The sequence below is a fragment of the Podarcis muralis genome, chromosome Z (assembly GCF_964188315.1).
Source record: "Podarcis muralis chromosome Z, rPodMur119.hap1.1, whole genome shotgun sequence".
NCBI lineage: Eukaryota > Metazoa > Chordata > Lepidosauria > Squamata > Lacertidae > Podarcis > Podarcis muralis.
The window spans coordinates 3,623,293-3,638,603 of NC_135673.1; the positions used below are offsets into that span (position 1 = coordinate 3,623,293).

Here is a 15,311-nt window from a genome sequence, read left to right on the forward strand (position 1 = left end):
ACCAGGTGTGCTGATAAGCTACAGCACTAATGGATAAACGTGGACAGCCTGTTCTGTGAGACTGGACAATTAATGACCTCTGCACCTAGCCTTGAATATTATTATTATTATTTATACCCCACCCTTCCCAGTTTAAAAACTGGGCTCAGGGCAGCTAACAGCAAATATAAAACATTGATTAAAACGCGACTTAAAAACAGGATAAAACACAACATAAAATGCAGCATCAATATCAATAAAATTCAAAAATTCAGGGGTCTTTTTTTTTTTGGAGGGGGGGGGGGACCCAGTCAGTAGACAACAAATGATCACCAGGGCTAACTGGCCAAGTTGGTACTACTAGGGCCAGCAAGGAGACCAAGGAAGAATTTAAATGTCTTGAAGCAGAAGGAGCCAGCCAACCTAGTGCTCTCGAGATATTGCTAGGCTACAATTCCCAGATTGAAGGTGTTCTCAGTAGTGGCGCCAGGACTGTGGAATGTGGTTCCCTCACAGGGTCAGCTGGTGTTAACCTAGATGGGTTTCTGTCACCACTGAAAAAATTAATCTGTTCACCCTGACCTTTCAGTTACAATTAGGACCTATGATATCACCTTACCACATATGGAATTCCCATTCTGCATTTGTAAGAAGTCAATCTCTTAGTGTGGCTGCACCCACACCTTGGAACTCCCTGCTTATTGATACCAAGTAGGTGCCTTCACTTTATATTTTTTGATGTCTGCTAAAAAAAAAAAAAGAATGTTTATAGACAAGCCTAACCCAGATGTTTAGAAAGTCGATCCAAGTTTTAATTTGTTTTTAGTTTATTGTTATTTTAATTTTTTGTATGTTTTAAATATTGTTATTTTTTTGATATTTTTTGCATGTTTTAAATACCGTATTTTTCGCTCTATAGGACGCACTTTTCCCCCTCCAAAAATGAAGGGGAAATGTTTGTGCATCCTACGGAGCGAATGCAGGCTCCTTGGCTTCAGCGAAAGCAACGCGAAGGCTCCAAAGCGCAGAGGGAGCGCTCCCTCCGCGCTCCGGAGGCTATGCGTTGCTTTCGCTGAAGCCTGGAGAGCGAGAGGGGTTGGTGTGCACCGACCCCTCTCGCTCTCCAGGCTTCAGGGATAGCCGCCTGAAGCCTTTGGAGCGCAGCGGGACCTCGTGCTGCGCTCCAAAGGCTTTGGGGTTAGCTGCGCAAAGCTTGGGGACAGCTGTGCAAAGCCTCCGCAGGGCAGTGGGGTGAAGGCAGAGGATTGAAAGGCCGTCCCAGAAGCCAGAACAGAAAGACGGAGCGCTGCGCAGCGTCTCGCTGTTCTAGCTTGGGGATGCCGAGGCTTTATGGGGAAACCCCGGGCTTCCCCCTTCAGCCCCGATACTGATTTGATTCGAAATATTTTTTACTTGTTTTCCTCCTCTAAAAACTAGGTGCGCCCTTTGCTTGGGTGCGTCCTATAGAGCGAAAAATGCGGCAATTGTTATTTTTGTGATAATTTTATTGTTTAGCTTTTTTTTTATAGCAGGAGCAACAAACATCCAAATTCAGGGGTTGGTTTGTTGTGCTCCAAACAATGATGATAATATATTTATTTATACCCTGGCCTTTTTCCCTAACAGGGCTTACAGATTTTTTTAAAAAAATAGATTTGCTAAAAACATAGAAAAACCAATAAAAACAATTAAGCATTGATAGAATTAAAACTATATACACATATAAAATATGTTTAAAGCATACCAAAAATTACAATAAAAAGAAACCATGATTCCTACACCAAGATTTCATATTCTGATTTGGTGGGAAACAATCTACAATGGCCCAGTTTGAATGTAACACCAAGCTAGGAATTATGGTTTGCTGCTCCTGCTAAGGGAACAGAAAACCATGATTTTGAGTGACATGCAACCAGTGTCACTGTAGCAACCAAATGAGCCTTTTTCGGTTGCCAGTTCGGCACATGCAATGCAGATGCTGCTGCACGCCTTCTTGGAAAACATACCTGCTTGATGAGAGACTCTTCCTTATCCAGCTGTCCAACTTCAGGGGCTCCCTCTTCTCCAGCATTTCCCTGCTGCTGCTCCTCCTCCTCTTCTTCTTCCTCCTCCTCTTCCTCCTCCTCTTCTTCCTCGTCATCTTCAAAGCAGCCAACAGCATCGACTGTTATGAGCTCCTCAGAATCCTCCGGCCCAGCCTGCTCCTTCTCCCCCAACTTCACCTGGCCAGACACAACAAAGGGAGGGTGAGAGACAGGAAGGACAAGTCTCTTAGGAGGCTAGGATCAAGGGATGCACATGTGCAACTCCCACCACCCATCTCTTGCACTCCCTAGTGCAATGGCATTCCACACTGGTATGCAGGCTGAGACCCTACCTGCCTGCGGACTGCCTCGCCAGAGTGGTGCATGCTCTGGTTATCTCCCTCTTGGACTACTGCCATGCGCTCTATGTGGGGCTACCTTTGAAGGTGACCCAGAAACTGCAATTAATCCAGAATGCGGCAGCTAGACTGGTGACTGGGAGTGGCAGCCGAGACCACATAACACCAGTCCTGAGAGATCTGCATTGGCTCCCAGTCCGTTTCCGAGCACAATTCAAAGTGTTGGTGGTGACCTTTAAAGCCCTAAATGGCCTCAGTCCAGTATATCTGAAGGAGCACCTCCACCCCCATCGTTCACCGAGATCCAGCGCCGAAGGCCTTCCGGCAGTTCCCTCCCTGCGAGAAGCAAAGTTACAGGGAACCAGGCAGAGGGCCTTCTTGATAGTGGCCCTCCCACCAGATGTCAAAGAGAACAACTACCACCAGACTTTTAGAAGACATCTGAAGGCAGCCCTGTTTAGGGAAGCTTTTAATGTTTGATGCTTTACTGTATTTTAATATTTTGTTGGAAGCCGCCCAGAGTGGCTGGGGAAACTCAGCCAGATGGGCAGGGTATAAATAATAAATTATTATTATTATTATTATTAGCACACGGATCCCACCAAGGGGCAAGTAAACAGAACAGCCTTAAACAATGTTTATAAAGCCACTTGCTCCGTTTGACCGACAGAAGCTTGGTCTAGCCCAGGGATAGGGAGCCTGTAGCCTTCCACCGGTTCTTGAACTACAGTTCCCATTATTCCTGAGTATTGGCCATGCTGGAAGGGGCTGATGGGACATGGAGTCCAGCAACCCCTGGAACATCACAGGTTTCCCATTCCTGGATTAGCCCAAGGATGACTAACAGTAGACATTTTTTTCTGGGATGTGTGTGTGTGTGTGTGTGTGTTAAGATTTCCCAGGGCAGCGGGGTACTCTCTCAGTAGTTCCACCACTCTAAGAAGCTGGTGTAATGTCAGTCACATTGCCCAGCAACCGCATGCAGAGTGTGAGGCCAAACAAACGGAAGAGTCTCAGACGTGGCAGAGTCAGAATACGAAGTCAAGTATGTTCCAAGGGTTGGGCAAGCAGCAATCCACGTAGTCAGACCACTCAGAGGTCAGGATCACAAAGCCAAGAGTCCAGATGGAAACTCTTGTCTGCTGAGAGCTCTGTTTAAGAAGGCTGAAGCCAGCTGGTTCTCATCAATGCCTTCTCCTCTGTGTCACTGGAGGTTAATCAGCTACAGGTGGAGTCACTCTGCCTTCTCCCTTTTCAGGATGCTGTTCAGCGGGTGAAGCTGACTCCTGGCCCATGACAGGTAATGACAGCTTAAATGTAGTATAAACACCGACAACTGGGAAACACTGGCCTGCGAACGCTCCAACGGGAGAACAGCCTTTTACCAAAGGTGTCATGGACTTTGAAAGACGCTCAAACTCAGGATGAAATGGAGAAACAGGCTAAGAGGAAGGCATGTTTGGCAAACCTTCACTGTGATCTACTCCTGCCCAGAAATGTATGTCCCCACTGGGGAAGGATGTGTGGATCCAGAATTGGCCTCCACAGTCACTTACAGGAAAGACCTTCCCCTGCCAGAGGCCCTAGAGCAGTGGTTCTCAAACTGTTTTCTCTGGTCGAAACAAAATTTAAAAAAAATCCTTCCAGTGTCACCTTAAGAGACCAACTAAGTTTGTCACTGGTGTGAGCTTTCGTGTGCATGCACACGATACACTGAAACAGAAGACCCTTATATATAGTGAGAGGGTGGGGAGGGGTATTACTCAGAAGGGTGGTGGGAATGGGTGATTGGCTGATAGGTGTGGTAAACCTGTTGACGACTGTTAACGACTGCAATGGTCTTACAGGAAAAAGCAAGGGGTGAGATGGCTAAAAATGAGATAAGAATCCAATGTCTCTATTCAGACCAGGTCTCTCCATGGTGTTAAGTTTCACACTTTAAGAATAAAAATTTGTTTGTGCCACTCCAAGTTTTTTATTGGTAAGAAATACATTGGGGGGCGGGGGACTCCTAGCAGTGCTTGATTTACAACATAGAACACAACTACAGTGGTACCTTGGGTTACATGCGCTTCAGGTTACATGCACTTCAGGTTACAGACTCCGCTAACCCAGAAATAGTGCTTCAGGTTAAGAACTTTGCTTCAGGATGAGAACAGAAATCAGGCTCTGGTAGTGCGGTGGCAGCAGGCCCCATTAGCTAAAGTGGTGCTTCAGGTTAAGAACAGTTTCAGGTTAAGAACGGACCTCCGGAACTAATTAAGTACTTAACCTGAGGTACTACTGTACTTTATAATATGATCACGGTACGTCCAGAAAGTATAAAACAAGGCAGCTGCATAAGAACACAAATCATTCCTACACACTTGATGCTCTTGCTCTCGTTTTGAAAATAAATCTACACATATTCTGCAAATAAAAAATCTCATACTATACGACACTGAAATGTTTAAATGTTTCTTTGATTGTCCTTGAATTTTCCTGCCACACTTGCCATCCTTCTCCTGACACACCAGTGTGGCACACGACACACCCTTTGAGAGCCACTGTCCTAGACAGCTGCTGTCTGTCACAGTAGATAATATTAAAGCAGATGGACAATTAAGTCTGGGAACAGAGGAAGCTGCTTTATACTGAGTCAGACAATATAACCGGTCAATCTAGTTCAGTACAGTGGTACCTCAGGCTAAGGACTTAATTTGTTCTGGAGGTCCGTTCTTGACCTGAAACTGTTCTTAACCTGAGGTACCACTTTAGCTAATGGGGCCTCCCGCTGCCGCTGGGCTGCGGGCGCACAATTTCTGTCCTCATCCTGAGGTAAAGTTCTTAATCCAAGGTACTATTTCCGGGTTAGCGGAGTCTGTAACCTGAAGCGTCTGTAACCCGAAGTACCACTGTAGTCAACACTGACTGACAGCAGTTCTCTCATTTTCAGGATTTCATAGCCCTACCTGGAGATGCCAGGATTGAACCTGGAACCTTCTGCACGCAAAGCTGGTGTTTTATCCACTGAGCTAACATCCTCCCCTAAAGTCTGCCCAGGCTTCTGATGTTTCTGAGGCACAGCTCTGTAGCAGACACATGGCCCTCTGCCCACCTGCCAAGGTCCTACCTAGCTCATCCCAACTGCCACCACGTTCCCTGAAGTACAGCTGCCATTACCTCTTTGGCCTTCTGCTTATGCTCTGGAGACTTCATATGCTCCACAAACTTGCGCGGGGTCTTGAAGTGCCGGCTGCACGCCATGCAAAAGGGTCGGAGGGAGCGTTTGGCAAGCTAAGATAAGAAAGGGGGACAGGTAGGAAATAATGTGGCATTTGCTCACAGGAAGCCTTCAAGCACACTTGATTTGATGCCACCTTAAATACCAAGTTCCTTCGGGAGGAAGTGCAGGATATAAATAAAGGAAGAGTTTTTTAAAATAACGGCATCAGCTAGAGCCCACCTCATTAGATGCACAGAGGGCACCTTTACATGCACACTGATGTGAAGGGGGGGAAACTGAAAGGCTGGGGTTACATGGCAATAGAATTCCAACAGTACAGTCTGTGAAACTTGTAATTATTGCAGCTTAAATGTATGCAAAATGACTGTTCATAACAGCAGCAATTTGTGATAACCCGAACACCTTAGCAGTGCTGAGTAAATTAACAATTGCAGTGGGACACAATAGTATAGTCTCTATTCAGATCCAAATCAACAGAACTGAATTAGCAATTCAGGAGTTAGCCAACTGACAAAGTTATTGAAGGTTTTTTTATCGCTGATAAAGAGGCCTTGGTGGCTGATGGATGAGAAGCAGGAAGAAAGCCAGGAGCCAAACTCAAAATTCTTTCAACATGTATTTTTTACCCCAATCTAGATATTTATTTTGGGCAGCATTTGCATTGGATTTGCATTGCTGACTACATGAACTTATTCTGTATGTTTTCACTGCTGATATTACTGTCGATCACTCTAAGATGCTTCGTAGGAAGTAATCTGTAAGTGGAATTAATAAACCAAATGGAGCTTTAAAAGCGATTATTTTAAAAATACTGCAGACATGGAAATGGTTGAATTTGAATATTACTGCCCTCTTCTGCCAGGGGGGAGGGGAAGACCACAAGAACAAACCTGCAAATATGCTTTTTTCAGAAGGAGTTACTATGTTTTTTGCCCCCTTTTTAACCCAAGAAAGAACCTGCTATATAATATCAGCAAAGATCCTCCATCAGCAGTGCTATAGTCAGACAGATTGAGGGCACCAGGTTGACTAAACAGTCACTACTGTTACTTGTTAAAACTCCCTATGCATGAGCCCGTTGTCTTTGTCCATGGAGGAATTAAAGAACCTTTTATTGAGGGTGAAAGAGGAGAGCGCAAAATATGGTCTGAAGCTCAACATCAAAAAAACGAAGATCATGGCCACTGGGCCCATCACCTCCTGGCAAATAGAAGGGGAAGAAATGGAGGCAGTGAGAGATTTTACTTTCTTGGGCTCCATGATCACTGCCAATGGTGACAGCAGTCACGAAATTAAAAGACGCCTGCTTCTTGGGAGAAAGGCGATGGCAAATCTAGACAACATCTTAAAAAGTAGAGACATCACCTTACCAACAAAGGTCCGTATATGTAGTTAAAGCTATGGTTTTCCCAGTAGTGATGTATGGAAGTGAGAGCTGGACCATCAAGAAGGCTGATTGCTGAAGAATTTATGCTTTTGAATTCTGGTGCTGGAGGAGACTCTTGAGAGTCTCATGGACTGCAAGAAGATCAAACGCATCCATTCTTAAGGAAATCAGCCCTGGGTGCTCACTGGAAGGCCATATCCTGAAGCTGAGGCTCCAATACTTTGGCCACCTCATGAGAAGAGAAGACTCCCTGGAAAAGACCCTGATGCTGGGAAAGACGGAGGGCACAGGGAGAAGGGGACGACAGAGGACGAGATGGTTGGACCGTGTTCTTGAAGCTACTAGCATGAGTTTGACCAAACTGCGGCAGTGGAAGACAGGAGTGCCTGGCATGCTCTGGTCCATGGGGTCATGAAGACAACAACTAAACAACAACATGCATGAGCTCGATTTTCTTGGGAACAGCATATTCTGCTTTAGTGTCAACGCTTTAATTTGCCTTTAAAATATTCTCTAATATAAAAAAACATTAACCTATCACCTCCCCTGAGGTAATCAGCATCCAGCCCCTTCCTTGAACATTTACAGCAGGGGTCAGCAACCTTTTTTGGCTGTGGGCCAGTCCACCGTCCCTCAGACCTTGTGGGGGGCCGGACTATATTTTGAAAATAAATATGAACCAATTCCTATGCCCCACAATTAACAAAGAGATGCATTTTAAATAAAAGGACACATTCTACTCATGTAAAAACACGCTGATTCCTGGACCGTCCACGGGCCAGATTTAGAAGGCGTTTGAACCGAATCTGGCCCCCGGGCCTTAGGTTGCCTACCCATTATTTATAGGAAAGAGAAATCTGGGCAAAGAGTTACCTTGTGTTCCTGAGTCCGACGGTGCTTGATCAGGTCACCTGTAAAATGTATCTGGCAGGTGTTACACCACCGCTGCTGCTGGCTCTCTCTGCAAGGACAAGAACATTCCACTAAAATGGCAACACAGCATTATCAACCCCTTGCTCCATTGCCTTTCTAAAGTAAAAAAAAGCATTCTGCTATTCAGTCATTTGGGATCTCATACACTGCCTGGTGACACGTCTGGCATCATTGTGAATCTCAGCTCTCCAGGCTGTGGGGCGTTTAGAGCACAGTTCTAACCCTCAAACAGGAAACATGCAAAAACACAAAAGACTGAGAAAGCCAAGGGGAGTTGTGAAAATATTGCATTCTTAGACCTGTTTCCTCAATTCTGCCACTACTAGTTGTCTTCTGTGACAATTTTCTGAACAGGAGACTTTTACACCTGAAGCGCTTATGAAGGAATGGGTGAACCTGTGGTTCTCTACATGTTGCTGCACTCTCTAACTCCTGGCACCTGACTACTGGCCATGCTGGCTGGGTCTGATGGGAGCCGTGGTCCATAGCATCTGAGAGGCACCAAACTTGCAAAGTCTGTTGCAGGTTTCAGCTATCCAATAAGGCATGTAAGTAATTTCTACCACGTCCCTCGGCTAATCAAATGAATCCTGGAGGACATAAAAACAAATCATTTCACCTTTGCACTGCCCCAAGTGGTGCATAGTCTTGCAACAGGAGCCACTAAGGAGCAAAGCTGAAATAGGTGTTTTCATGTCTGCTTAGAACAAAAAAAATGAACATGCACAAATCCCAACATACAATTTTGTGCTCTAGAAACTACAGGGATGAGGAATCTGCTCGTGAGCTGTGTCTGCTTCTGTAAGGGAGAGAAGCAGCCTACACCAGGGTACTGCCCTTGGCCAGAAAAATAAGTTCCCCATTGCTTGCAGAGAACATCAGAACCTGCCATATTGAGTAACTGAAAAGACTCTCCAGCCCCACAAGGACTATCTAGTCCAACAAACCAACGTACCCATCTTTCTCAGCCAGTGGTTTCTGCTCCTTCACCACAGGCAACAACGAGACAAGGCAGATGTTGCTCATGTGCTGGATCTCCCGAAGTCGCTGCTGGTGCTGAGCTCCGGCCATGTGAGCCTGGAAATTCTGAGAGAGAGAGAGAGATATGGAATAGCCATCATTTGACACCTAAGCAAATCAGCCTCAGGCTAAGCAAATCAGTCTCTTAAGCTTAAGCCAAGAAAAAGTATTCTCTATAAGACTGAATATCAATATACACATCAAGACTTTGAGATTAGACCACTGAAGAAGCCCGAAAAACTATCTTGGGGGTGTGCTATCTGCAAGCCCCAGTTGAAGGGCCCCATCGGGGCAAACAGCGGCCTTTTGATTACTTGGACTGCCAGGGCGAAACAGGTGCAAACTGCTGGCACCCTGTCATCTACAACTTCATTATCTACAACTTTATTAACATCTATCTACAACTCTACTAGCATCTCTCGGTATTGTGAATATCACCGAACTTACCTTTTGTTGGTAACTTCATGAACTTATCTAAAAGATCGAGTTAAGCATTTGAAAAATCTATTGAAACCAGACATTATAAGTTCATTTTAGGCTGGGTAGTTCGCAAGTCTTTGTGGCTGTGTTTAATGTTTTGTATTTTTCTCAGAAGGTTGATAAAGTGTGTATAATTATTGTTCTGTGTATATTAATCGCCAACGTGTTGCATGAGTCGCACTACATCATTTGAAACCTGGCAAGCCTATCCAGTTCAGATGGGCTACTTCAGAAGTGATGAAAGGGGTGACAGACATGCTCAGAAATACTAGCCAGGATCAGAAATGGCTCCGTAAGGCTGCCTTCTCCCAACTTGATGGCTTCCAGATGCTGCTGGGCTCCCACCAGCCCAACAGAATTGGCCTGTGGTCAGGGATGCTGGGAGTTCCTGTTCAGCAACATATAAAAGGCCTCAGATTGGGAGAAGGCTCACCCAGTGGGATGAGAATGTCAAGCCCCCCTGCAATGTGTTATACATAGAGTTGCCTCTGAAGACTGTTCAGGAACATCAGCTGGTACAGAATTCAGCGGCCAGGTTGCTCACCAGAGCAAGACGGCTTGAGCATATTACACCAATCCTGGCCCAACTGCACTGGCTGCCAGTTAATTTCCAGGGCCAATTCATAGTGCTGGTGTTGACCTCTAAAGCCTTAAACAGCTCAGGACTGCAATGAAGTGGTAGCTCCGGTTGTGGATGGGACCCGTTGGGGAGATCCGGTCGGATCCCGAGGTTTCCGCAACATAAGGACCGCTTCTGCACATGCAGCGAAACCCAGTCAAATACTTCCGGGTTTGCCACCTTCGCATCCTGAAGTTTACGTTACTGGAGGTAGTACTGTACCTCAAGGAACCTCTCTCTCCATATAAACCAATCCGGATCCCGAGATCATCCTGAGGCCCTTCTTCATGTGCTCCCTCTCCAAGAAGTCCGGAGGGTGGCAACATGAGAACAGGGCCTTCTCTGCAGTGTCTCCCCATTTGTGGAATGCTCTCCCCAGGGAAGCTTGCCTGGTGCCTTCATTATACACCTTTAGGCACCAGGCAAAAACGTTCCTCTTTAACCAGGCCTTTGGCTGATTGACATCTGATGCCCTTTTAAAATGTACAGTGGTGCCTCGCAAGACGAAATTAATTCGTTCCGCGAGTTTTGTCGTCTTGCGATTTTTTTTCGTCTTGCGAAGCACGGTGTCGGGAAAGTTTTGGAAAAGCTTCAAAAATCACCAAAGTCTTCAAAAACCTCAAAAAAGGCTACCACACCGCGTTCTATGAGTTGCTCCTCAAAGTCAAGTCGCAACTGTATTAACGGTGTTAAGAAAAAGGAAACAAACTTGCAAGATGTTTCCGTCTTGCGAAGCAAGCCCATAGGGAAAATCGTCTTGCGAAGCAGCTCAAAAAACAAAAAACCCTTTCGTCTAGCGAGTTTTTTGTCTTACGAGGCATTCGTCTTGCGAGGTACCACTGTATTGTGGAGGGTGGGGTTATCATGTTATCTTTGTTTCTGTTTTTATTATGCATTTTCTTCTTTTTTATGTTGTGACTTTATGTTGTGAACCACCCTGTGATCTGTGGGTGTAGGGCAGTATACAAATTTAATAAATAAAATAAAAAATAAACTGATTTTGAAATCCTGTTTCAGAAGCAAACTGGTGCTTGAGAAGGACTCCCTCCTTCCTGAGCACACAAAATAAGTGGTGTACCATAATACCACTGTGATAATGCTACTTCAGGTGGCACGCTTTCTTCTCCAAGCTTAAACCAAGCCAAGCTATTCTTTGCCTAGTCCTGGCCCTGAAGCAAATGCCCATTTTTCTTTGACAATGCACAAATCCCAGCCTGCTTTTGACACAACCCCATTTTACCACTAAGGTAAGTGAATGACTGTAGTGGTTGTGGGAACGGATGGCAAGAGTGAGACTGGGTGAGCAGTTGTATGAATCGAACGTTTTATGCTGGCGGGGATTCTACACTTTTGATTTTATTTATACTGATACTGTTATTGTGAATATGGATAGCGCTTATGCATTTTTTAAAATGTGAAGTATTTGATACTGATTTTCTTGTCCATTTTTTGTGTGCTTACACACACGCCTATATTTTTACCTACTGCAAGTCACTTCTACAGACAGTAAGCTGTCTAGGAAAGGAATAAATATATGAATACTGATGCAGGTAAGGAGGGTGAGGGCGGCAGGGTTGCAAAAATCCTGACTTTGCAACTCCTCAGATGAAGCGTGTCTTGTTACCTGTTGGTTATAACAGTTAGTCTTGCATATGTAACAGTAGAATTTCAGGGTAGCCTCGGGGCTGCCTCCGGCTGTCCCCATCTCAGAGGTCCAGAAGGCTGGCTTTAGGGCCGTGGTGCTGATGGCTCGGTTCTCACTGCTCTGCTGAATAGTGACTTTCAGGGAGCCTGCAGAGCTGACCACCTGGAGAAGATTCAAGGATTCAATTCAGGTTGCCCATTAGCCAACTATTAAATCCCTCAGCTCCGGAGAGTGGAAGAAGCCTGTAATTCAGGCCACATCCAGCTAGCGGCTATACACTTCCCCACTGTGGAAGGACGTGTGGATCCAGAATTGGCCTCCACAGTCACTTATGGACTCATTGGTAAAACCGTGTTTACAGAAGACAATCTTACTCAGCTACGAGTGATCGCCAAAGAAGAAGAAGAAGAAGAAGAAGAAGAAGAAGAAGAAGAAGAAGATACATACAGTTTGGGGAGAGAAGGCAGTGTTTACAGGAAGAATACAGAGGCTGCATCTGGATAGAGATTTCTGCATTTGCACACAGAAGGAATTTGGATGGTCATATTTCAGCTTAAAAAGCCAAGGTAGGAAAAAGACTTTCGCCCACACACAAAGCCCCAGCAAGAACAGGAAGGCTTCCATTAACTAGAGTTTCATCCAAACATATATAAACTACAAGCACATTTGAGGCACAGACGTCTGTGCAGTGGTGGTACAAGGGAGGCAGCTCTCTCTCTATCAACGCTATTTGCCCCATCCCCACCCCCAATCCCAGCTTTCCTTTTAAATGAGTTGGTTTCTAGCATTCTGAGAACCTGAGATGTACAGGCACTGTTTCCCTCATTTCTTGTGAGAAAGTAGCTTTTACCCATGGTTTCCCGGTTTGGACAGAATGAGAAACTATGGTTAATTTGGTTTGCTTGATGGCCCTCTTGGAGGAGAGAATGCTGGGTAAAAGGCTCCATCGGATCTTTGGTTATCAAGCCAGAGTGTATTTTTCCATGTTGCTATCTGTGTACACCAGCCTTCCCCACCACGGTGCCTCCAAATGTTTAGGGCTGCATCTCCCATCAATGCCAGTGAATGAGGCCAGCTGGAGGGAACCAGGCTGGCAAAGGATGCCACCCACATTTCCCAATGTTTAGGGCTGCATCTCCCATCAATGCCAGCGAATGAGGCCAGCTGGAGGGAACCAGGCTGGCAAAGGATGCCGCCCACATTTCCCCAACAGTTTTTAACAAAGCAGCAGAGGAACCTGCTGCTAGTCATCCTCCCTCTCCAGGGGCTAAAGATGCTTTCTGCTCACCTCCGAAATATTCAGCTCTCCAGCAATGTTCTTTTCCTTGGAAGTATCTGCAGCCAGATTCTCGTTCCCATTGTCTGCCTCTACGAAAGATGGGCAGACAGAAAGAGAATTTAATTTCCCCAGGAGATTGAGGTGGGAGCTCTCAGGAGCATCACCAATCCTTGAGGTCCCCAACATGGTGCTCAAGGGCAGCATGGCACTCCCGGAAACCTCCCGCAGCACCCACCAAATTTTTATTCTGGAGAGTTCCCTCCCTTTGGCTATAAAAAGAAGCACAGCTCTGCTCTCTTTCTCTCCATTCCACAGAATGCCTCTGGGCACCAAGTGGCCTCAGAAGGATGCACCCATGGGAAAGGACAAAAAAGAAGGGGAAGTAGCTGGAGGGCAGAGTAACTAGGTAGCCTTGCAGCTGCTTGTGAAACCCCTCCGGAAAAGTATGCCTTTTAAGACTGAGGACAATTTCCTGGAGACCTGAAAGGAGCTAAAGTCATACCTTGGGTTACAGATGCTTCAGGTTGCGTTTTTTTGGGTTGCATACTGACAAAACCTGGAAATATCAGAACAGGTTACTTCTGGGTTTCGGCGGTTGCACATGTGCAGAAGCACTAAATCACGCTTTGCACATACGCGCCGAATTGCAACCCGCATGTGCGCAGACGCGCCGCTGCGGGTTGCGAATGTGCATTCCGCACAGATCACGTTCGCAACCCGAGCATCCGCTGTATGTGTGATGCATGTCTTCGGCAGGGGCTGTTTGCTGGTGGTGGGTGTTACTGTCCAGCCCTTCCCAGACTCAAATCTAGTCAGAGGAGCAGGAAACATGCAACACACACAGACACACACTGGGCAGATTTCTGTATAGCCAGCAACCTCGAAGTGTCAGGCAGGGCCTAATTGTCCCTGTTCTAGGACTGGAGATTCCATGCACCAGTTGCCTGGCCCTTGCAAGCTGTGCTTCACAGTTATTATTTTATTATTTTGTGAATCACTTCCCATAAAATATATTGAAGTGGTTTCACAGTAAAAGCGTGGACAACAAAAACAACCCCATATGTAAAAATACTTTAAATCCATTATTTCCTATAAAGACGATTCTAAACTAAATACAGATACAGGCTGGGGTGAATATATTTGTATTGCTTTCAACCTATTGCAAGGCACCTATTTTCCCACAGCTTTTTGATGCTAGACCCTTGGGACTAGTTTGCATGATCCCAGGCAACTGTGAAGCTCTCACCTTCCAGGTGGGATTCTGTGTTGGATTCCTCCACTTGCTGAAGACATACTGCTTCTTCTGGGATTGTGTCCTCAGCTTCCCTGGTGGGATAAATGGTTTTGCTTTTTTAAAAAGAAGCTATTAGTACATTAAATGCGGGAGGCCAAGAAACTGTGCTGCGATGGCTATGACCTTGTATGCACAGACCAGAATCCAAGGAGGATCCCACGCCAAGTAGCAAGATCTGCCAGGATGAATGGGTTGGGATGCAGCCACTGGAAGCCTTAGAAGAAGCTGCCGCAGGAGAGGGACTGTGAGCAACATCACAGGAGGGGTTTGTCTGGGACCAAAGTGAAACTGTAAAGCTCCCTTGTTGCTTTTGCTATTGGAGTTTGGATGTTGCTAATATAATTTTGTTATCTTCAAAGTACTTTGTCTTATTATGTTGTCTTATTATGTTGCTACGATATTATTTTTGCACTGTTTGGGGTTTTGAAATGCATTCCTGTTTTCATTGTTGTAACTTGCTTTGAGCAGGTTTCTCTCTCTCTCTCTCTCTCTCTCTCTGTGTGTGTGTGTGTGTGTGTATATATAATGCAAAGCAGCACACAAATAGAATTAGGAATGTATGAATGAATCTCTGGCTCCCAGTACGTTTTCAAGCACAATGCAAAGTGTTGGTGCTGACCTTTAAAGCTTTAAACAGCCTCGGTCCAGTATACCTGAAGGAGCGTCTCCACCCCCATCGTTCAGCCCAGACACTGAGGTCCAAGCACCGAAGGCCTTCTGGCAGTTCCCTCACTCCGAGAAGCCAAGTTACAGGGAACCAGGCAGAGGGCCTTCTCGGTGGTGGCACCCGCCCTGTGGAACGCCCTCCCACCTGATGTCAAAGAGAACAACTACCACCAGACTTTTAGAAGACATCTGAAGGCAGCCCTGTTTAGGGAAGCTTTTAATGTTTGATGCATTACTGTATTTTAATATTTTGTTGGAAGCCGCCCAGAGTGGCTGGGGAAGTCCAGCCAGAAGGGTGAGGTATAAATAATAAATTCTTCTTCTTCTTCTTCTTCTTCTTCTTCTTCTTCTTCTTCTTCTTCTTCTTCTTCTTCTTCTCCTCTGGCTGAGCTGTCTACCC

General features: G+C 45.7%; 1 protein-coding gene across 3 annotated transcripts in view; it reads right to left on the reverse strand.

Annotated features, from left to right (window-relative positions):
* CIZ1 (CDKN1A interacting zinc finger protein 1) overlaps positions 1 to 15,311 on the reverse strand; it is a 37,347-nt gene that overhangs the window by 6,553 nt on the left and 15,483 nt on the right. For 2 of the 3 annotated variants that reach the window (XM_028715211.2, XM_077922186.1), the window contains 7 exons: positions 14,198 to 14,277; positions 12,961 to 13,040; positions 11,652 to 11,834; positions 8,864 to 8,994; positions 7,849 to 7,936; positions 5,525 to 5,638; positions 1,986 to 2,201 (listed from right to left, as the gene is read on the reverse strand). In XM_028715211.2, coding sequence (XP_028571044.2) covers positions 1,986 to 2,201; positions 5,525 to 5,638; positions 7,849 to 7,936; positions 8,864 to 8,994; positions 11,652 to 11,834; positions 12,961 to 13,040; positions 14,198 to 14,277 — 892 coding nt within the window. The remainder of the gene's footprint in view (positions 1 to 1,985; positions 2,202 to 5,524; positions 5,639 to 7,848; positions 7,937 to 8,863; positions 8,995 to 11,651; positions 11,835 to 12,960; positions 13,041 to 14,197; positions 14,278 to 15,311) is intronic. The other variant, XM_028715214.2, reaches the window with a different exon arrangement.